The sequence below is a fragment of the Muscardinus avellanarius genome (assembly GCF_963383645.1).
Source record: "Muscardinus avellanarius genome assembly, chromosome: 2".
Lineage (NCBI taxonomy): Eukaryota > Metazoa > Chordata > Mammalia > Rodentia > Gliridae > Muscardinus > Muscardinus avellanarius.
This window is the reverse complement of record NC_137787.1, coordinates 54,319,258-54,342,680: the sequence shown is the minus strand read 5'-3', so window position 1 is coordinate 54,342,680 and position 23,423 is coordinate 54,319,258. Positions and strand designations below refer to the sequence as shown.

Below are 23,423 nucleotides of genomic sequence, written 5' to 3'. Positions count from 1 at the left end.
TTCTTTTTTCTTCTTTTTTTTTGCAGTACTAGGGATGAAACCCAGGGACATTTGACCTCTAAGCGACACCCCCTGCCCTATTTTTTAATTCTTTAATTTGAAACAGGGTCTCACTAAGTTGCGGAGAGCCTCACTAAGTAGCTGAGGCTGTCTGCGAACTGTGATCCTCCTATCTCAGCTGCCCACATACTGGGATTACAAGCCTACACCACCATGCATGTCTGGCTCATGATTTCCTTTTTAATGATGCACTAGACTCCAGAAATGTCTTAGCATATTTCTCCCAAACTGATTTTCTCTGGGTTATCTCCTCCGAAAGGGAACAATCTAAAAAATATTTACCCTGTTTTTATAAATGATCCTCCATTAAGCAAATAAGTGATTCTCTCCTGGAACTCTCCTGGTGACTTCGATAGTTTAGTCACGAGCAGGTCTTTATAAAGGGGCTTTGGAACCTTAGGTAAAACCATAGAATTCCAGAACAAAAAAAGATTGAGACTTTATCCTCCATGTGAGAAAATAAATGACTAGAGAATAAAAAATCTTGCTCAGAAACTAATACGTAAGAATGAAGCCACCAGGCAAGGAGTTTTGAAGCAAGGGCTTTTTCAGCATCCCACATAAACTGTCCAGGTCTCCTTGCGTGTGGTGCTGGTGCGAAACATGTTAGTGTGCATGGCAAAGAGAACGTAGTTGTTCTTTAGGAAAGCAACTCTCTTCCATTCTCAAGTTTTGGGCAAGTGTTTTAAAACTGAGCTCATACCTGTCTCATGCGATGCTTGACCCTTGAATATGTGTTTTCAATTCCCCTAGATACAACGATTGCTTGAAAGGTAAGCAAATAACATAACTAGAGCCAATGAAAGAGAGAGATATCTTTGTTTGATCCAGTGGAAAAGAATATATTTTCATTCCTGCTGGATTTGATAGTTGGAGAATGTAAAACTTGGAAATACTGCTGCCATCTTACTACAATTCAAAATAGCAGAAGAGATCATTCCAGGAAAAACACACCAGAGTGGTTGATCTGTTGGCATCATTTAGCCTGGAATAAATTGATCATTTTATTCAAACTGGATTTTCTATCGCTTAAAAGTAAAATATTCATAAATGCTGTTTTTAAGGTCAGTTCTTTTATATTTTCCTTCTTCTGAACTCTGATTCTAAATGTCAAAGGAGCACACATGAGCCAAGGCCATCATGCCGTGTAGGTTGTGGTGATTAAAGTGCTTGTTCTCCAGTTCACAGTGGTCCACAAGTTTTGGAACCCACTTTTCATACTTTGGCTGTAATTATTGTAGCAACCTCATCTTGCTGAGAAGCAGAGTTTAAGGTCAAGTGTCAATTAATATTTCTTATTTTACCATGTTACTTATGTTTGTTTTCTTGGATAGCCTTGGTTACACACTGGTTAGCTTCATCTTGGTCTGTGTTTCCCACCCATTCTTGGGTGTTTTCTCTTTTCTTAGGTATCTTCCCAACAAAAACTTCTTAATCTTATCATTCTACAAAGTTTTTTTTGTTGTTGTTTCATTCCAGATCTTCATTTTTAAAACTATTTATCTTCAGGCCACAGATGCCAATCTTCTATTGTAAATCATTATCAACAACAATAAAAACCAAAAAAAGTCTTTCTTCAAGTATATGTCCCCATTAATAGATTGTTCATTTCTGCTCTTTCCTATACTAGCAAATTCTGGAAAATGGTCAATATTAATTCCTTCACGAAGCCATTCCCTATTATTTTCTCATACTACTAAAATACATCTAGTATATTTTCTCTTTACTGAAACCATACTTCAGAGGCATCAAAAATTTTCTCATTAATCCAATGATTCTCCTTGTGACATCTGATTTATCCTTTTTAGTGTCTTCAAACTGCTCTATACTGATTGCCCACTTCACTTTCTTCAGATACGTCACCTACTTCTATGTCTATTCTCAGTATCATCATCAGTAACTCCACATCTAAGCTTATGTATGTGCATTTTCCTTAACCCACTGCCTGACTTTAACTAGCACTCTTTATTTTTTCTATATTGACTAGCCTATTTATTTTTTCCGGTACTGGGGATTGAACCTAGCGATATCCAACCTCTGAGCTACACTCCCAGCCTTATTTTTTATTCTTTACTTCTGAAACAGGGTCTCATTAAGTTGCAAAAGGTCTAACTAAGTAGCTGAAGCTGGCTTCGAACCTGTGTGATCCTCCTTTCTCAGCCTCCCAAGCGCTGGGATTCCAAGCCTGTGCTACCACACCTTGCTTGGCCTTGGACTTTGAGATCCTGAACTCATATAGGAGAACATGTTAAAAGGACTTCTGAAGGGAATGTTGACCTAGTTTCTGTGAAAAGGGCATCGAACCTTAGAGGATGCAGAGGGATGCATGGTAGAGAGCCTCTATGAAAGGGCTTGAATTGTGGGTCCTGAAAGTATTTATCAGTAAAATCCTGGTATTCAGCTAATTCTTACTAGCCAGCCTATAGTTAAACTTAAGAGGAAAAAGGTGACCTGCACAGGTACAATTCAACAGTTTGGAGCCAGAGCTGATTGCAGAGAAAAATGACAAGACAGATTGGTGAAATAAGTAAACATTTGCTGTACAGTCTGAAAATCTTTAGGATAAGAAACATCCAAATGGCAAAGGAGTTCCAACTGTTAAAGATTAGAAACAAAGTAAAGACAGACAATCTGACACACTTAAGTTAAAATTCCCAAATCACATCTCTCATTGACATTATATTTCTGAGCTTCAGTGTCCATATATCTAGTATGTTCCACACAATTTTTTACCTATGTGCTCTTTTCAGAAGCCACATATTTAAGAATAGACAAAGAGAGCTTTGCCAGAGAGCAAACTCACCTCTAAGAACCACGTGCAAGGCTGGTCATAACTGTTTGCCTCCTCACTCTGTCTACATATTCTTACCCCATATAAGTATCCCCCTATGGACATGACTGCTGCTACTTGGTGTTTTAATAAGTTATCAGTGTGTTTCAATCTCTCTCTACCTCTCAGCCTCACTGTTTCTTATTGGAGGTGTTAGTCCTTATGCCTAGGGTTGTATTCACAATTCTTGACCCGCTCCAACCACCAGAGTTCTGAAGTTATAGTCCTGGTTCTGAGAAGCAGTGCCCATGACAGTGACTTCAGGTATTCAAAAAATATTTGATCAAGGAGTGAAAGTTCCTTGGAAGTCTCTATACTCAATGATACCAAGGTTCTTAGCCTCCAAGCTGCCAGAACATCTCTCAATTTCTGTCAGACTAACATTTTACAGTAGTAGACATTAGTACATTTCATTCAAGATAATCTATCTCAAATTAAGGACACTTAGGCTCAGTAAGACATATGAGTCAATTAAGGATGTTCTTACAGGAATGTGTATCTCTGCATTAAACTTCCATTCCATCATTTTATGTTTGGCTTTCATTCCCTGGCAACTAGAGCACAACTGAATTCATCTTCTCTAGGTAAAAAATAGCTGTCAGGAAACTGATATCTTCACCAGGGGGTATAAATTATGTATGTGTTATCCTAAAAATACAAAATAACACTTGGATTTTATTGGAACAACAAAAATAATGGTTGTTATCTTACTTTTGCAGTCAGGTACTGTGTTATATTCAATCTTCATGTCAACCCTTATTAGGTGAGCATTGTTCTCATTCTTATTTTATAGATGATAAAATTAGGTACTACAAATGTTAAGTAACTTTTTTTCCCCTGGTACTAGGAATGGAACCCAGGGGCATTCTACCTCTGAGCTACACCCCAAGCCCTATTTTTTATTCTTTATTTTTTGAAACAGGGTCTCACTAAGTTGCCAAGGGCTTCATTAAGTAGCTGAGGCTGTCCTTGAACCGTGATCCTCCTGTCTCAGCCTTCTGAATACTGAGATTATAATCATGTGCCACCACACCCAGTTAGTAACTTCCTTAAAGAAAGAATTGAGTGGAGGGTATTTAAACAACTCTTCTTTTGGGGGGTTCAAGTCTATAAATATTTTAAGTAATAATACTGATTGTTTCACATTAAATAAATTGAAGTTATGAGTTATTTTTATCAGATGCTAGTAAGCATAATATCTATATCTGGAAGTCTACCTCCCAGGCAGCTGCCTCTCCCACTTTTCATGAGGCCAAGGATGCTACTTTGCTTGGCAGTAAACCAATCCAAATAAAGACAAACAGATTTTTTTTTGGCCACATGTTTCTGGATTACAACTATGCAACTTTGAAAAATAACAATCTCAAGGGACACTTCTGAAAGCAAGACTTATAAAATATCAGCATTTGCATAGGAAAATGGTTTTTTTTTAAAAAAAATCTAACACATAGTCATATTCACCAAGGAACTGTGCTATAATCTCCACAAAGCTCAGAATTTAATTTCTATTAGAAATTCTATTTTTATTTTTCTCAAAAAATCATCTTTAAAGAGAGATTTTTGTTTTATTTTCTTAAATAAACCCGGGAGTCACTAATGCTTAGGAAGAGTGTGTGTGTCTGTGTGTATGTTCCTATGTTATGTTTTCCACCAACTAATAATTCTATTTTATTCAATATTATGTGCTAAACTTTCTTCAATCCAGTTAACTTTCAAGAAACACTTGTTGGGAATATTTATTGAATTATTTTTTTCCACAAAGAACTTTTTATTTAAAAAGTTTCAGAAGTCAGTAGATTTTAAAATATAAGTCAAATATTTACAAAATTATTCTTGAGCCATCTTCTGTTTAAATAATACCATTTTACTAATCTTCTTAATCAAATGACACTTTAATAGTTGTACATATACCCTAACAGAAACATCCTCAGTATAATGCTGTATATCTTGCTATACATATAGTAAATCAAACCATAATAAGTATTATCGCAAAATTTCCTAAGCTGGTATTTTGACCATAAAATCCCAACACATGGAAGACTATTAAGAAAGAAGTTTAGGTTTAATCAATCAGCAGTGTGATAGTAAATGTTTGGCAACAGGCTCTTCAGGAAAAACCAATTTCTGATTTATAGCATTTGGCACTTTTCATAGTGTAAATATCCCACTATAGCCCATTTCAAGTTAACAGTATCTCCTCACTAAAGGCAAAACTGAGAAGAGATGAGACCTAACACAGTCCACACAGCACTGGTCTGAGAACCCTGACAGCACATGTATGCCCATCAGAACTTCATGATTGGGTATTAAAAGTTCAGAAATGATATAGGAAGATTTCCAAGTATCATTGACTAGGGAGGAAAAAAATAAATAAAAGAATATGTAGGTTCTCTATTGCCTTCCATGAAAGGGGAAGGGGAAAATCAAGATAAAAATCTAGAATATCACTGGAAATACTCATAAGAGATTTCTCAAAGAATGGAGTCTTAGGACTGAGGTTTAAGCAAGATTCCTGAAGCCCTTTTTTCATTACATTGATTTTTGAATTGTAAATTTGTTACTCATTAAATAACTTTGTATGTGTAAAGTCCAGTATACAAAGATAAATACAAACTTTAATCTCATCCCTAGTTAAACATTTCTTACCTTCCCCATGCTCAGGCCTGGCCCCGGCTTGGACCTGCAGAGGGGAAGGGGTTCCTGGGGGGTGGGGTACTCCACTCTTCCTGCTCACTCTGCTGCTGCGGGTTGTTCACTGACAACGAGGTGGGACAGGCAGGGATTATAGGGCAAAGGGTCTTAGTAGACTGGTGGCTTTACTGTCATCTATGCAACAAATGCCCGAATGCTGACTATTTTTCTCTCTGGGGACCTTTTATAAATACTGCAGAAATAACTTGCTACTCTGAGAGGACACCACAAACATTATATGTACAGTGATAGCTGGAGTGAGTTTTTAGGGTTCCCACCCTGTTTCTAGTGGCATCAAGCACCCTAGCATCTCTTTTTATCATCTAATGTCAGAACTGGGTACTTTAAGAGACCTCAGCTTATTACTTCACTTTCCTTATGAGTTTGAAAAAATCTCAGCACTTTTCGAAGTGAAACTTGGAAGTTCAGATCTCCCTCTGCGATTCGTTCCCAGCTCTCAGTTTGCAGGTAGCCCTCATCAGCCTAGCACCATTGTCTTTTCTGAAATGAGAATCAGGACCCAGTACTAGAACTCTCCAAAGACCAAGAGCCACTGTTCAAATTTCTTGGGTTTGCTGACTATCCCCTTGAGAACAAGAGACCTAAAACCATAGCACTAGGCTAACAACCCTCTTCAAATATGTCTTCCTTTTCTAACCTCCCTTACACTTGGCTATGATGAGCCTAGGGCTGGTGTTGACACATTGGGGACTTCCTTTAAGCAAGCCCTCCATAAAGGGTTTGATGAATAGTTATCCTGAGCATTTGAGAATATAACGCTCATTCTTTTAGAAGAAATTCTGAAGTCTGAGATAAGAAGAAAAAACCTTTACATTAGTGAAAAACAACATAAGCTTACACATCTCTGACATTTAAAAGTCTGGACCTAAGGACAGTGAAGTGTGTGTTGAGGTGTTCAATTATTTTTTATTTTGTAACTTTATTATTTCAGTACTGCTAGTATATTCAAATACATGAATATAATGAAATGTGTATTTTTAAAAAGAATTACAGTCCAGTTAATTTAGTTGCATGAAAAGGAACCTTTCAAATTTAATAAGATTTTGGCTTTGGTTTTATATCAAGACCTGCTCGATTCCTGTTTGAGATCCAGGGAAGTCAAGCAAAAGGGACAAAGGGGGGCAAAGAAGATAAAATAAAGAGGTGCTTAAGACTCACCTTGTTTCATCAATATAAACTGCTTCCAGCACGGAGGCTGCATATTCAATATTCTTCTTTAAGTCGACGACGTTGACGTCTCCTTTCTCTAGCTGCTTCACTAAGCATCTTAGTCTATTTAAAAAAAAAAAAGAGAGATATAAATAGACATATAACTATATGGGAAAGAATACTATTAACCACACAAGTTGAAGGAGACTCTTGACGTAGCGATTTTTAGGTGATAAAATAGAAATCTTTTTAGACATTATTTTTATATAACTAAGACCAGGCTTTATCAATTATTAAAGTCTTTACCCAATCATTAAGGTAATATTCACTTCCCTGTAATATTAGGAGCTAATATAAGTATCATATCTCAAGGACAAGTTTTCCTGAAAGTTCAAGACTATATTTAAGACATTTTCACAAAAGTATACCCCTAATAATTAAAATTAGTCTTATGGTCATTTTGTTTCTTCCGAGCTAACCTTAAGGGACTTCCTCCCTCCCTCTTTCTCTCTCTCTTCCTTCCTATCTATCTATCTATCTATCTATCTATCTATCTATCTATCTATCTATCATCTATTTACTTTCTTTGTGTAGCACTGTGGATAGAACCCAGGGGCCTGCTACTTCTAAGCCATACTCCCCAGTCCTGAATTTTTTTGTTATTTTGAAACAAGGTCTCACTAAGTTGTTGCAAGCCTCACTAAGGTACAGCAGCTCACTTTGAACTTAATCTTTCCTGTCTCAACCTCGCAAGTACTGGAATTACAGGCATTTACCACCACTCCCCCCTAGCCCAAGGAACTATTTCAAGGGTGCTCTTTTGACTAGCACTATAGATATTGTTCACTGTGTCAACAAGTGAAAATAAAAATGAAAGTTGAATGTTCTAAAAATATAATCAACTAAAAATATATGTTTTTATGAATGTATAGAGGTTTTACTGCAGTGGTTTTTCACCTGGGGGGAATTTGAAAGATTTTCTCTTGATATTGCCAATAAGATGATATATCCGAATTCTCAGAGGAATTTGAAAGCACAAAACTTGACTAAGTCATGTCTAGAATCCTGACCTCCAGATACCCTGAAATAATTAAAGTTATTGTTTTAAACCACAGAGTTTTGAGATAATTGTTATGCAGCAATTGTTATCTAATATAGCGAGGTAATATCAGTTACTTTAATAAGATTGAAACACTTTGGGAAACTTCTTTGCATCAAATTATAAACCAAGTGTTTCTGAGTGTGCTGCCTTATATTAAGCACAAAAGGAACATGTATTCCTTACTCTGTACATATTATAGATAAGCAAAATGATAATCACTAATCTCTTTTCCTGAAAAGCCAGGCAGAATTTAATTCATTTCTTTTCAAATGTCTTTCTTTGCTTGCCTGCCTGCCTGCCTGCCTGCCTGCCTGCCTGCCTTCCTTCCTTCCTTCCTTCCCTTCTTCCTTCCTTCTTTCCTTCCTTTTTTGTTGTACTGGAGATTTAACCTAGGGGCACTCTACAATCAAGCTACACTCCCAGCACCTTTTATTTTTTATTTTAAATCAGGGTCTCACTAAATTGTAAAGGGCCTCACTAAGGTGATGAGACTTGTGGTGAATCTGTGATACTCCTATCTCAGCCTCCCAAGTACTAGGATTATAGGTAAGGACCACTATGCCTGGCTTTAATGTATTTCAAAGGAGGGAACAGAGTTCATCTACTTTTAGGCACTGTCTTATATATAACTTAGTAGATTTTCTGACAATTTGCTTTAGATGATTATTCCCATTTTGAAGGCATTGAGTATAAAGGCGAGTTAAGAATTTCAGCAGCCAGGCATGGTGGTGCATGCTTGTAATCCCTGCGCTTGGGAGGCTGAGACAGGAGGATCACACAGGTTCAAAGCCAGCCTCGGCTACTTAGTGAGGCTCTCAGGAATTTAGTGAGACCCTGTTTCCCAATAAAATATAAAATAGGTCTGGGAGTATAGCTCGGAGGTAGAAAGCCCCTGGGTTTCCAGGCCCAGATGGGTTTCCAGCAGAATTCTACAAAACCTTCAGTGAACAACTAATACCAATACTACACAATATGTTCCGGGAAGTTGAAAGAGATGGAACTCTCCCAAACTCCTTCTATGAGGCCAGTATCACATTAATCCCCAAACCAAATAAAGACACCTCAAGTAAGGAAAACTACAGACCAATATCCTTAATGAACATAGATGCAAAAATTTTAAACAAAATACTAGCTATACGCATTCAAAACTATATCAAGAAAATAATACATCATGACCAAGTCGGTTTCATCCCACAAAAACAAGGCTGGTTCAACATACGCAAATCAATACATGTTATTCACCACATAAATAGAGCCAAGAACAAAAACCACATCATCATAGCAATAGATGCTGAAAAAGCATTTGACAAAATCCAACACCCATTTATGTTAAAAACACTGCAAAAAATTGGGATAGAAGGAAAGTACTTCAACATCATTAAGGCAATATACTGCAAACCCAAAGCCAACATTATCTTGAATGGGGAAAAACTGCAAGAATTTCCGCTACAGTCAGGAACAAGACAAGGATGCCCACTATCACCACTCCTTTTCAATATAGTCCTTGAGACTCTTGCTGCAGCAATCAGACAAGAGAAGGAAATCAAAGGAATTCACATAGGAAGAGAGGAATTAAAATTATCCTTATTCGCAGATGACATGATCCTTTATCTGGAAGACCCAAAGAACTCAACCAAAAGACTTCTGGAGCTGATTGACAAATTCAGCAAAGTTGCAGGCTACAAAATCAACCTAAAGAAATCTGTGGCTTTTCTTTATGCCAACAACGAATCCACAATGAAAGAAACAAAGAAAACAATTCCATTCACTATAACCTGAAAACCAATAAAATACCTAGGAATAAACCTAACACAAGATGTAAAAAATCTCTACAACAAAAACTATAAAACATTAAAGAAAGAAATTGAAGAAGACCTTGGAAGATGGAAAGATCTCCCGTGCTATGAATAGGCAGAATAAATATCATCAAAATGGCCATTCTGCCAAAACTGATCTATAGGTTTAATGCAATTCCCATTAAAATACCAGTGACATTCTTCAGAGACCTAGAAAAATCAATCATGAACTTCATATGGAGAAGGAAAAGACCTAGAATAGCCAAAGCAATCCTCAATAATAAGAAACATGCAGGAGGCATTACAATCCCAGACTTCAAACTATACTATAGAGCAATAGTAGTAAAAACAGCATGGTACTGGCACAATAACAGATATACTGACCAGTGGATTAGAATAGAAGATACAGAAACAAATCCACACACCTTTAGTCAATTAATCTTTGACAAAGGGGCAAAACACATATGCTGGAGAAAAGACAGCCTTTTCAACAAGTGGTGCTGGGAGAACTGGCTATCCATTTGTAAAAAGATAAATCTAAACCCATATATCTCACCAAACACAGGAATCAACTCAAGATGGATCAAAGACTTAGAAATTAGACCTGAGACTGTGAAGTTAGTAGAGGAGAGCATAGGTTCAACACTACAACATATTGGCACAGGCAGTAACTTTCTCAACAAAAACTCCAAAGCTCAGGAAATTAAAGCAAGAATAAACAAGTGGGATAGCATCAAACTAAAAAGTTTCTTCTCATCAAAAGAAACTATCAATAACCTAAAGAGGAAGCCTACACAATGGGAAAGAATCTTTACCATCCGCCATTCTGATAGGGGGCTAATATCCAGAATATACAAAGAGCTCAAAAGAATCTACACTAGCAAAACAAACAACCCAATCAAGAAATGGGCTAATGAACTAAATAGGCACTTCACAAAAGAAGAGATACAAAGGGCCAATGGATACATGAAAAGATGTTCTTCATCACTGGCCATCAGGGAGATGCAAATCAAAACTACAATGAGATTCCATCTAACCCCAGTCAGAGTGGCAAGCATAAAGAAATCAAACAACAACAAATGCTGGCGAGGATGTGGGGAAAGAGGAACTCTTTTACACTGTTGGTGGGAATGCAAACTAGTTCAACCACTATGGAGATCTGTGTGGAGATTCCTAAGAAAGGTGGGAATAGATCCACCATATGATCCAGCTATACCACTCCTAGGTATCTTTCCAAAGGGGTTGAATTCAGAGAAATACAGCAACATATGCATACCTATGTTCATAGCAGCACAATTTGTAATAGCAAAAATATGGAACCAGCCCAGATCACCATCAACAGATGAATAGATAGCAAAACTGTGGGAAATACACACAATGGAATTCTATTCAGCCATAAAAAAGAAAATCATATAATTTGCAAGCAGATGGAAAGCCCTGGACAACATTATGTTAAGTGAGATCAGCCAAGCACAGAAGGAGAAGATGCATATGTTTCCTCTAATATGCCCAAACTAGGAAACACAAAGGATACCAGTGGGACTCCAGATATTAGAGGGGAAACACTAGCTAAGTTTGAATGGAAAGATAGGAGAGGAGGAAGGCCGATCTTGATTAATGAGGGTCTACATCTGAACATGTGTAAAATTATGAATAAGACATGGTTAACCTGGACAACCATTGGTGGGAGGGGGGAAGGGAAAACGGGGATGGGGGGGAGAGGGCACCAAATATAGTTTAAATGTATACTATTTATGTTCAATAAAAAAATTGTTTAAAAAAATGTAAAAAAAATAAAAAATAAAAAAATAAAGTATATGGGAGATATATGCAAGTTATTTGCAAATACGTCACCATTTTATATAAGGGAAAAAAAAAAGAAAGCCCCTGGGTTCCACCCCCAGTACCACCAAAAAAAAAAAAAAAAAAAAAGAATTTCATCAAAGTTATTTGACATTTTCTACCTAAAAGAAACTATTTATCTATAGGGGAAAGTCACATCTGGATTAACACTTCTTATTTAGCAAGTTGTAAATACATTTTTTGTGCCATTTACTTTTATGTAATATTAGCAGACAACATTGAAAAATGTGTTCTAAGGACCAGTAACTGTTTTATCAGCACAAAGACAACAAGGCACAACAAAAATAACAACTAAGGTTAGTTAGTCAAAATTCAGTCTGGCTCTCAGGCTTGTTTGAAACAGTGACTATGACAGTGGAGTAGTAACACATAGAGGATTTGGAGATTTTTGGAATGCTTCCATCCCAGGAGATTTATACTTAGTCAAATTGCCTTCTATTTATGAAAATTAAAGTAGTGTTTTCTTTTTCTCCCATATCTTTGCAAAGGCTTAAAAATATTCATTTATCCTTCATTTATAGTGCACTGCCTGGTTGTATTTGGTTGCATGATATGGTCTAAAAGCAATGGCACTCTTCTTAACAATCCTTGTAATGGCTGAATAGCTTCCATTGTGTATATGCTCCACACGTTCTTTATCCATTCATTAGTTGAGGGACACTTAGAATGTTTCTATTTCTTGGCTATTATAAATAGTTCTAAAACAAACATAGTCATAAAGATGTCACTTTTTAACATTCTGATTTCATTTACTTTGGATATATACTCAGTAATAAGATTGCTGGAACATTTGATAATTCTATTTTTAATTTTTTGAGTACTGTCTATAGTATTGTGTGTGTGCGTGTGTGTGTGTGTGTGTGTGTGTGTGCATGTGCATGCGCACGAGCATGTGTGTGTGTGTGTTTACTGGGGATTGAACCCAGAAGCATTCTATCTTATTCACCACTGTGCTCAGCTTCCATAATATTTTCTATTAATGATTCTATTCATTTAAGTTCATACCAACAGCAAGCATGGTGGTGTATGTCTGCAAGCCTGGCACCTGGCAGGCTGAACAAGAGGATCATAGGTTTGAGACTAGTCTCAGCAACTTAGCAAGTCTCTCAGCCTAGGGAGACCCTGTTTCAACCCCGTTCTTCCAAAAAAGGTCTGGGGTATAGCTTGGGGTAGAATGCTCCTGGGTCCAATCCCTAGCACTCCACCCACACATACACAAACATTCCATCCAAGAGTGTGTAAGGTCTTCCTTTTCTCCAAGTCCCCACTGGCACCTACTTTTATATTTTGCCAGTTGTCATTTTTAGTGGAATGAGGTGACATCTCATTGTGGTTTCAATTTACATTTCCCTGATGATTAGTGATAGTAATTACTTTTATACACCTTTGGGCATTTGTATGTCATCTTTTGAGCAATATCTATATAGGTCTATGCTTTTTTATGTGTGTGTAGAACTTGGGTTTGAACCCAGGAGCATTCTACTTCTAACTGCACCCCCAGACCTATTTACTTATTTATTTTTAAATTTTGAAACAGAGTTCAATAAGTTACTAAGGCTGCCCTCAAACCTGCAATCTTTCTGTTTCAGCCTCCCAAATACTAGAATTACCAGTATGCAACATTCTGCAACAGAGGAAAGGTGATAAAGATATTTTCCCATTCTATAGGCTCTCTCTCAGATGAAAAAAATGTTCAACATCATAAACAGAGAGATGCAAATAAAAATGGCATTGAAATTCCATCTAATGCAATTAGAATGGTAATCTTTAAGAAGTCAAACAACAATAAATGCTGAAAAGGATGTGAGGAAATGGGAACTCTTCTACACTGTTGGTGGGATTGCCAAATTAGTGCATCCCCTATGGATATCATTATGGAAATTTCCTGGAAAATTAGGAATGGATCTGCCATATGATGCAGCTGTACCACTCCTGGATATCTTTCCAAGGGGGCTGAAATCAGAATATTATAATAATACATGCATATCCATGTTTATCACAGCACAATTCACAGGAACCAAATTATAGAACCAACCTAGGTATCCATCAACAGATGAATGGATTACAAAATTATGGAATATATACACAAGGGAATTCTACAGAGCAATAAAGAAAAATAAAATTATGTCATTTGCAGGAAAATGTATAGACCTGGAGAACATTATGTTAAGTGAGATTAACCAATCACAGAAAGTTCATATGTTCTCTCTTAGATGCTGAAGCTTGGGAAGGTGGTCTAGGGGAACTAAGGGAAGGAAGGGAGGATTAGTGAGGAAATCAGTCCCATGGACCTTATGTACATATGTTAGAATAACAATGTCAATCTCAGTTCCTTGCATACAAAAGGAAAGGGGAGTGGGAAGGGAGCCACGCGCTTCCTTTCACTTTGGGGAAAGCCCACCACGTGCTGTGTATATGTATGTCACTACCTCTACGAACTGAATTATAATGTGAGACTACACTGCACCAAAGTATTAAAAATAGACAAAAAATCCTTGTCCACCTCACATCCTGAAAGATGTACTCTGTTTTGTTCTAGTAGTTTCATATTTTATATGCATGTCTTTAATTTATTTGGAATTGACTTTTGTAATTACTGAGAAACAGAGGTCTAGTTTCATTCTTCTGTGTGTGGATATCCAATCTTCTCTGCACCATTTGTTGAAAGACTCCTTTCTTCAATGTATGCTTACCACTTTTGTTGAAAACCAGATGTCAGTAGAAGCATAAAGTTACTTCTCAGCTCTCAAATTCTGTTCCATTGGTCTATGCATCTATTTTTATAACAATGCTATGCCAGCACAAAAAGACAAGTACTACATCATCTCACACATAAGTGGGATATGAAAAAGTTGATCTCATAGACATGAAGAGCAGAGTGATGGTTTCCAGGGTTTTAAGAGGTAATGGGAAGAGACACGAAAGGTCTGGTCAGTGGATACTAGTTATAGTTAGGCTTAGGGAGTTCTGGTGTGCTATTTCAAAGTAGCCTGACTATATTTATATTTATTTATCATTTGATAATGGACTATATATTTTAAAAAGCTTTAAGAAATATTTTGAATATTTTCATATAAAGAAATGATAAATATTTAAGAGCATAGAGAGAAATGATTTGAACATAACACAATGTATGTATATATGTGTGTATAATGCTATACCCCCAAATTGTGTAATAATTATACAATGCTTTTATGTACCAGTTAAAATTTTTTAATTAAAATGAGAAAAGTACGAACTTCAGATGTTTACCTCACCCTCTCTTTGATTAGTTGCACTGTATTTTTATTTGTGTTAGCAATTTTTTCCACTTAACAAAACAAAAAAAGAATCATTTTCCGGGTTCTCTTGAAGATAGGTATGGCCATATGAGTAAATTCTGGCCTATGAGATGTGAGTGGAGGGCTTGGGGGAAGACTTTCAGAGCAGTTATTTGGAAGGGAGTGAACTCGGCTGGTTGGAGTTCTCACCCCTTCCTTAAGGTCTGGAGTGCAGTGGCACTCTCCAAAGGTCCAGCTATTATCTAGGCTCATGAAATAATCTGGAAGAGAAGAAAGATGGAAGTGGCCTGGATATCACACTACCAGTCCACCTGACTGCTATCTCCTCCCTCTGGGACTCTTTCAGATAGGGCAGCAAAGGTTGTAAGAAAGCCATTGTTTTGAATTTCTTTTTTATGGGGCTGGATATAATACTAACCAATAAATAAGAAATAAGTTGAAATAAAAACCTCAAAGATGGATAAAACTTTATTTAGTGAGAGGCATGCCCCTCTCAGAGACTCTCCATAGGCATACTTTTATTGATTTATTTGTTTATTTATTTATCTATTATGTACTGGTAAGAGAACCTGGGAGGGGGGAGTGTCTACCTTTGCGCTGCATCCTCAGTCCCTTTTATTTTAAAGTGGAGTCTTTCCAAACCCAGGCTGGCCTGGAACTTGTGATCCTCCTATTTCCACCTCCCAAGTACTGTGATTACAGGTGTGTGTCACCATGCCCAGCACTCAAGTGGACTTCTAACTCATACAGCCTGCTAAAAACAGTTGTTTTCAGAGAATCAGCCTATCATCAGTCACAACTACGAAGCCTGTAACATAGAGGTTATAATAAGCCAGGCATGGTGACACACACCTGTAACTAAAGTACTTGGGAGTTGGGAGACAGGATGATGGTAAGTTCAAGGCCAGCCTTAGCAACTCACTGAGAACCTATTTAAAAATAATAAATAATTAAAAGGCTAGGGGTATAGCTCAGAGGTATAATGTCCCTGGGCTCAATCCCCAGAACCAAACAGCAAAAACAAAAAATGATGCTGTAATACTTGCTCAGTGAACATGCCGTTTACATAGAGACATCTCAGTATGGTTTAAACACTGTCAACCCAGAAAGACTGAAAAGATATGTATATTTGGGGGTTATTAGAACTCCTATTGTCTCCTTTGCATATGTGTAATATGTTAGTGAATATACATATATGTATATACATACATATATAAGGATACACACATATTAAATCTCTCTTACTGAAACCCTTTTCTCCTATATACCTATAACATAAGTTCTTTGAAGATTATGATTTATTTTTATCTCTACTCACTTAAGAAATTAAACCATACTTCATTTATTCCTCACTAAAAACATTGAAATTTCTCTTTCATTATAGATTCCTTTTTTTCCAATTTATTTTCAATTTTTTTTTTGCAGTACTGGGGGTTGAACCTGGGTCAGACTACCTCTGAGCTACACCCCTAGTCCTATTTTTTTTTTTTTAGTTTGAAATAAGGTATCACTGAGTTGCAAATGGCCTCACTAAGTAGCTGAGGCTGTCTGTGAACTGCTATCCTCCTGTCCCAGCCTCTCAAATGCTGGGATTACAAGCCTGCGCCACCACACCCAGCTCTATAGTTTCCTTTTTTATATGTGATTTTCCCCAGTTAGTTTCTCATTGAATAAAAAATTTCCAGTCATGCAAAGAAACAGAAAAATCAACATATAATGAGGTTAAAAATAAATCAGTTGAAATTGATCCAAATATGAAAAGGATAATAGAACTGATAAGCAAGGATGTTAAGATAGTTTTTAAAATGAAATAACAAGCAACACTAATTCAATAAGTTTACAAGTCAGATAAAATGAATAATTTCTTTAAAAGATGCAAACCATCAAATCTCAAGAAGAAACAGATAAAGTGAATGTCTAGTTAAGAGCCTTCACTAATAAGTCTGGGGACATAGCTCAGTGGTAGAGCGCTCACCCAACATGTGTGCGACCGTAGGCTCCATCCCCAGTGACACAAACAACAGCGGCTATAGAGAAACAGTTACTGAGAAGCAAAAGAGGTAAAGTTAAAAGAATTCCTATAGTAGATGTTAACACGAGCTTTAAAACCTGATGATAAACAGGAGAGCATGAGACTAGACAGCCACTGCAGAGCAAGTAGGTACAGTGTCATTTTCTATAAACGCTGCTGTCCTCAGGGCCTAATGCAGGAAGGAATGATAATGAACCCATTAAATAATGAAAGTGTCTACTTTGAAGGTCAGTGCTCAGGAAATTAAAACCTAAACTTAGACCAAAGAGCCAGGCTTACAGATTTCTAACATTTTCAGATACCTTCCATTTACATTGGCCAATATAATTGTAAAGCCCTATGATATCTTTATATCATGAGATATACAATAGCTAAAATGATTTATGTTACTGAAGAAAACTTTTTAAAATCTGTGGTCGGTGGTTTAATATATAGCATGAGGTCTATAGTTAATAGTATTGTATTTTATACTGGAAGCTTGCTAAGAGAATGTTGTAGCTGTTTTCCCCATCCACACAGGTGGATGTATATACAAGGTGCTGGCTATGTCATTTGTCTGAACGTATTAACCAATTCACTGTAAATATGTACATCAAAACATCCCATTGCATGCCTTAAATACAAATAACAAATAGTATCGTGAATATTATTAGCCTTAAACTGTGCTTACAGTACAGTTTACATTTAGAGAAGTAAAGTAGCCAGATGTGGTGGCCTATATGTGTCATACCAGTACTTGGGAGGCTGAGATAGGAGGACCATAGGTTTGAGACCAGCTTTAGCAACTTAGTGATATCCTCAGCAACTTAGAAAGACCCTGTCTCAAAATAAGGATATTAAACAGGACTGGAGCTATAGCTCAGATATAGAAAACCCCTGGGTCCAATTTCAAGTACCATACAATTAATACATAAGTAATTTAAATTAAAGAGCTAACTAAGCTGGGTGTGGTGCTACATGCTTGGAATCCCAGCATTTAGGAGGCTGAGACAGGAGGATCTTGTTTCACAGACAGCCTCAGCTACTACTTAGTGGAGCCATTTGCAACTCAGTGAGGCCCTATTTCAAAATAAAGAATAAAAACTAGGGCTTAGGGGAGTGTGTATCTTGGAGGTGGAACGCCCCTGGGTTCTATCCCCAGTACAGAAAAAAAAAAGCAAACTAATCCTGAGAAAAGGAATACAGCCCATCTCTCAGTATCTGTGGGAGTTGGTGCCAGAATGCCTGGGGATACAAAACTCCCTAAACATTCAAGTACCTTGCATAAAATGAGGTGGTGTTTCTTTATAACCAATGCATATCCTCCCCTATATTTTTAAATCATCTCTAGATCACTTCTAACACCTAATATGATATAAATACTATGTAAAAATTCTTGTGCTATATTATTCAGGGAGTAGTGACAAAGAAAAATGTCTGTGCATGTTCAGTACAGATGTAATTTTTCTTTTTATGAATATTCTCAACCCAGTTGGTTGAATCCACAGGTATGAAATCCAAGGATATAAAAAGCTGACTGTAAATGATGGAAAATTTTGGAGTTTTTTAAGTACAGAGGAATACATAATTATTCTCCTAAGTCACAGTTTTTAAAACTACCTATCACTTTACTTCAAGAGACATTAACTTCTTGTAAAAACAGAAATGGACATTATATAATTCCCAGCATGCAGAAGAATTCTTTTTAAATACAGAGAAACAAACATTCAAAGGGGTATAAATGCTTCCAAGATCCGTTTCTTCCTCCTTGGAGGCAACACACTAAAACCAATAACAAGAAAGCTCCAGGAAGATCATATTGACTCTAAGAGAGAACTCATTTTTCCAGGGGGTGGGGCTGGTCACTGCTGCCCCTCAGGAATACCATGGGCTGCGTAGAATCAAGGATTTTCTTTAATATGTTAGATTTTTAAATAAATATATTAAATGTAATATATTTGTTTAGTTCTATAAATTCTCATTTTAAAAAAAGTGAGTGAATTTCACCTAATAGAAAATTATTTATTTAAACCAGAGAAGAAGGGTTGGGAATATCATGTGTGCACAGCAGATTTCCTGAATAGTTTACCATATTCTGTCACTCTCTTGGACTTTAGAAAACTCCTACTTAGCACTCAGCTCAGACGGCCACTCCATGCTGGTCCCTCCAGATTTGTTCTGCTGTCCTCTGCCCCACTCCTTGCTCTGGGAGACTGACCTGTATAACCCAGAGCAGGAGTCACTGGATTTTACAAATAGGGAGCCTCAGAGGAAAAAGAAAGGAAGGAGAAGAGTGAAGGCAGCAATGATTCTTCTGTTTTTCCTAGAAACTACTCCTTCTTCTCCTCCTCTTCCTCCTCCTCCACAGAGAGCACTGAGGGACAGTCCTCTGTATCTCTGTCTTTCTCTGTTTCTTTTCATCTATCTATCTATCTATCTATCTATCTATCTATCTATCATCTATCATCTCCCTGAATACTCTCACTCTTCTACTCCTGGATGCTCAGGTGTAGCAATGAGAACACATTCCTAGAGTCCTCTGTCACTAGCTCAGAGAGGTTACATAGTCCTGTGTGCAATTGTAAATATTCCCTGGATTGCAGTGACTCTAATTACTAATTGGTCCTTAAACTACTGATTTTGACTCTTCCATCTTTGCTTGCTTACCTTCTATCACACCTCCTACAGTGACACTTCATTGAGAGATGTTTAGTGCAGACCTATGAATGTGTTGGGCGACTGTAGAGCCAGGGATTTCAAGTCTGTAGAGTCTTGCCCTATTTTTTTCCTGGGGGGAGGGTCCAATTAGTGACTGGAGAATCATTTCCCAGAGTTGTCTGTAGTGATCAGCATCTGGCCCATGGCAGAGCCAGAACAGATAGACAACTATTCAGAATGCCAGGGATCAGATACTACAAAGAAAATTCTGGAAATCTATAAAACCAGATTGACACTTTCACACGGGAGGAGCCTGACTGTAGAAAGGGGTATCTGTGGAGGAATGCCCCAAGTACCCAGGAACTACCCTGACCTATTCCCTAGGAAACCAGAAGTGAGGCAGGGGTGACTGCCAGTTGAAAACAGGGATTCTGTGAGTCAGCAATTCCAGTGACAAAGACCAGATCCTGTCCTTTCACCGACTCACAGTGGAGAGATGGAGGGGATCACTGCTGCAGGGACCGAAGAGACATTCTGGAAATAAACAATTCACTATTTGCTCATCCTTCATTGAATCCCAGAGGTGACAAGTGCCTCTTCCACACAGAGATTTTAATAACTTTTCAGAGGCTCAGTCTTCAATATTAATGGGTTATCAATGGCCAACAGGCATTGAAGAAAACCTTCAACATGAAAGTCATAGGCAAATACAAACACTTTTTTAAAAAAAGGTTGGAGGGAACAGAAAACATATACAAACCAAAGAGTAACATTAAACAAAGAATTTTTAGAAAATCAAGAGAAAGAAGAGTTGCATCAGTGAAGCAAGAACATAAGGTGTGTGTGTGTGTGTGTGTGTGTGTGTGTATGTGTGTGTGTGTGTGTTTTACTGGGGTACTGGAAAGGGCATTTTACCTCTGAGCTACACTCCCAGTCCTTTTTATTTTTTATTTAAAAACAGAAACAGGGTCTCCCTCAATTACCTGTCTTTTGGCCTCTAAACTGCTAACCTGTCTCAGCCTCCCAAGTTAGAAGCATGGTAGCTCACATTTTTTTTTTTTTTTGATGGGATGATGGAATGAATGGTGATCCAAGAGCTTTCACCTGTAAACTCACTACCTAAGAGGCTGAGGCAGGAGAGCTGCAGGCTGCAGAGCAGATTCAGCAACTTAGCCAGACTCTCAGCAATTTAGTGAAACCCTGTTCAAAGATTAAAAAAAAAAATTACAGGTCTGAAGTTGGCTAAAAGGTAGAATGCTTTTAGATTCAGTCCTCAGTTCCAAAAAAAAAAGCTCTTGGAAATTAACAATTTACACTAAAATGCCAATGGGAAAGTGAGAGGAATGAGTCTAGTTACTGACTAGGAAACAGAAAAAAAAAAAAAGACAGCAAGAGGGATTATGAAGTAATAAAGATAAGAAAGTAAAAAAGCAGCTCAAAGATCTAGTAGCTAGCTAACTACACATAGGAACTGGAGGAGGGAGAGAGGAAAAAGTCTGTTTCCCAGAGAATCGTGATCTTCATTTTAAGAGGGCTGCCAGGTGGGCTCCTGGGCACCTGCCCTGTTGGTTACACAAGGCCTGCACACAGAAGGGCTCCACGTGCAGTTTACAGCTTTGATGTCACCATCTTTAAGTTCTTAGTAATTAAAAAAAGACTGCATATTTTTTATTTCATTTTGAGTCCTACATATTGTACAAGTGGTCTTAGGAACGATCAAAAATTCCATTCTCAAACTATCAAGCAAGTTTGAAAGAAAAAGGCATTTTCAAATATGGAACAATTTCAAGAGCTTGGAATTATTGACTTTCTGTGAACTCTGGGAGACACATTTGATCAAAACAAAGACTAACAGGAAATCTAATAAAACAAGTGCAAGAGAGAAGTCCCAGAAAGAGATGTGTGCCCCTCTGAGGAATTAGCGAGGACAGATTGAAGAATAACAGAGGAAAGGAAGTAGGAGGGAAGACTGAAGGGAAAAAGTGACATTGATGAACAATGAAACTAAGAGCATTTAGAATTTCTTGTTTTGAAAGATCACTTAAGCATTCATAAAATTGTTTATATATGCATATGTATTAAATACAATAATTTTGAATCTCAAAGGAAGAAAAAAGTTACATTGTTCCATATCTGATTGGCAAGTGACTAATATTAACATCATATTATAAACATCAGTAACAATATCAAAACAAGATTCAATGAACTCTCTCAAGATTAGGACAAAGATGTTGATTGAAGTTAATGGACAAGAATTACTTGTTCTTTTATCATTATGGATATCCATAAAAATAGCCTTAAATTGATAAATCAAGAAATAGTAAAAGCATATTATTATTTGGAAATATAGGGTTTTTTTCCCAAAGAAGGAAAAACTAAAAGAACTAAACCATCAAGATCATTTACTTATGAAGGATTAACTATTCTTTGGTAAAAATAAAAATATTTTTGATATAATTATCTTTTTAAATACATTTATTTTGCTGGGCGTGATGGCGCACGCTTGTGATCCCGTGCTTGGGAGGCTCAGACAGGAGGATCTTGCAGGTTCAAAGCCAGCCTCCAGTACCACCAAAAAACAAACAAACAAAAACTTTTATTTGCGCATTATAGTCTCACATCATAATACAGTTGATATTTATAGTGACATCCATGCACACAGTACTTGGTGGACTTTTCCCTGGCTTCCTCCCCACTCCCCCTTCCCCATACTCGGTATTGAGACTGACATTGTATTTTCCCATATGTACCTAATGTCAATGGAAGTGATTCCTTCATTAATTCTCCCTCTTCCCCTCACCCACACCATTTTCCTGGATCCACTAGGGTTTCTTCTCTATTACCTGAAGTTCCTCTGGTATCGGAATTACTCCCTAGCTTCCACATACAAGAGAAAATATAGGACTGGCTAATCTCACTTAACATGATATTCTCTAGGTCCATCCATATTTCTGCAAATGACATAATTTTGTTCTTTTTTATTGCTCAGAATCCCATTGTGTATATACCCCATAATTTTGTAATCCATTCATCTCTTAATGGACATCTAGGTTGATTCCATAATTTGGCTATTGTGAATTGTGTTGCTATAAACATGGATATGTATATATTATTATAATGTTCTAATTTTAGTCCCTTTGGAAAGATACCCAGAAGTGGTATAGCTGGATCATATGGTGAATCTGTTCTTAGTATTTTTTTTTTTTTAGAATTTCCACACTGATGTCTATAGCTGCCGTACTAATTTGCAATCCCATCAAAAGTGTAGAAGTTCCTATTTCCCCACATGCTCTCCAGCATTAATTGTTGTCTAACATCTTAATGATTGACCTTCTGATTGGAGTTAGCTAGACTCTCAGTGTAATTTTTATTTGCATATACCTGATTACTAATGATGTTGAACATTTTTTAAATTGGTATTTATTGGTCATTTGTATTTCTCCTTTTGTGTAGTATCTAATAAGTTCAACAAATGATGTTGGTAAAACCAGTTATCCATCTATACAAAAATAAAATTAAATCCCTACCTCTCACCCTGCACAAGAGTCAACTAGAAATGGATCAAAGACCTAGAAACTAGAACAGAGACTTTGAAATTATTACAGAGGGCATAGGGCCAACACTCCAATATATAGGCATAGGTAGAAACTTTCCCAGTAAGACCCCCAAAGCTTAAGAAATTAAAATAAGAATTAATAAGTGGGACAACATTAAATAGTTTCTGCTCATCAAAGGAAACCATCAAGAATCTATTGCCAGCTATTTCTTGGGTAGAGGACTAATATCTAGAATATACAAAATATTTAAAAGATTTAACACTGAAAAAATCAAGAAATGGACAACTGAATAGAAACATAATTCTCTATTGAGGTAAAATATCCAATATATTGTTCACAAGAAAAGTGACTTAATTTAGAAATCAGAGTCTTTTTTGATACCAGAGACATTCTTCCTTCAAGAT

At 36.9% G+C, this 23,423-nt stretch overlaps 1 protein-coding gene across 1 annotated transcript in view; it reads right to left on the bottom strand.

Annotated features, from left to right (window-relative positions):
* The window catches only part of PDE1A (phosphodiesterase 1A), a gene marked incomplete at its 3' end in the record, with an annotated part of 343,986 nt that overhangs the window by 81,947 nt on the left and 238,616 nt on the right, over window positions 1-23,423 (bottom strand). Inside the window, exon 3 of the mRNA XM_080688950.1 lies at window positions 6,761-6,874. Coding sequence (XP_080545076.1) covers window positions 6,761-6,874 — 114 coding nt within the window. The remainder of the gene's footprint in view (window positions 1-6,760; window positions 6,875-23,423) is intronic.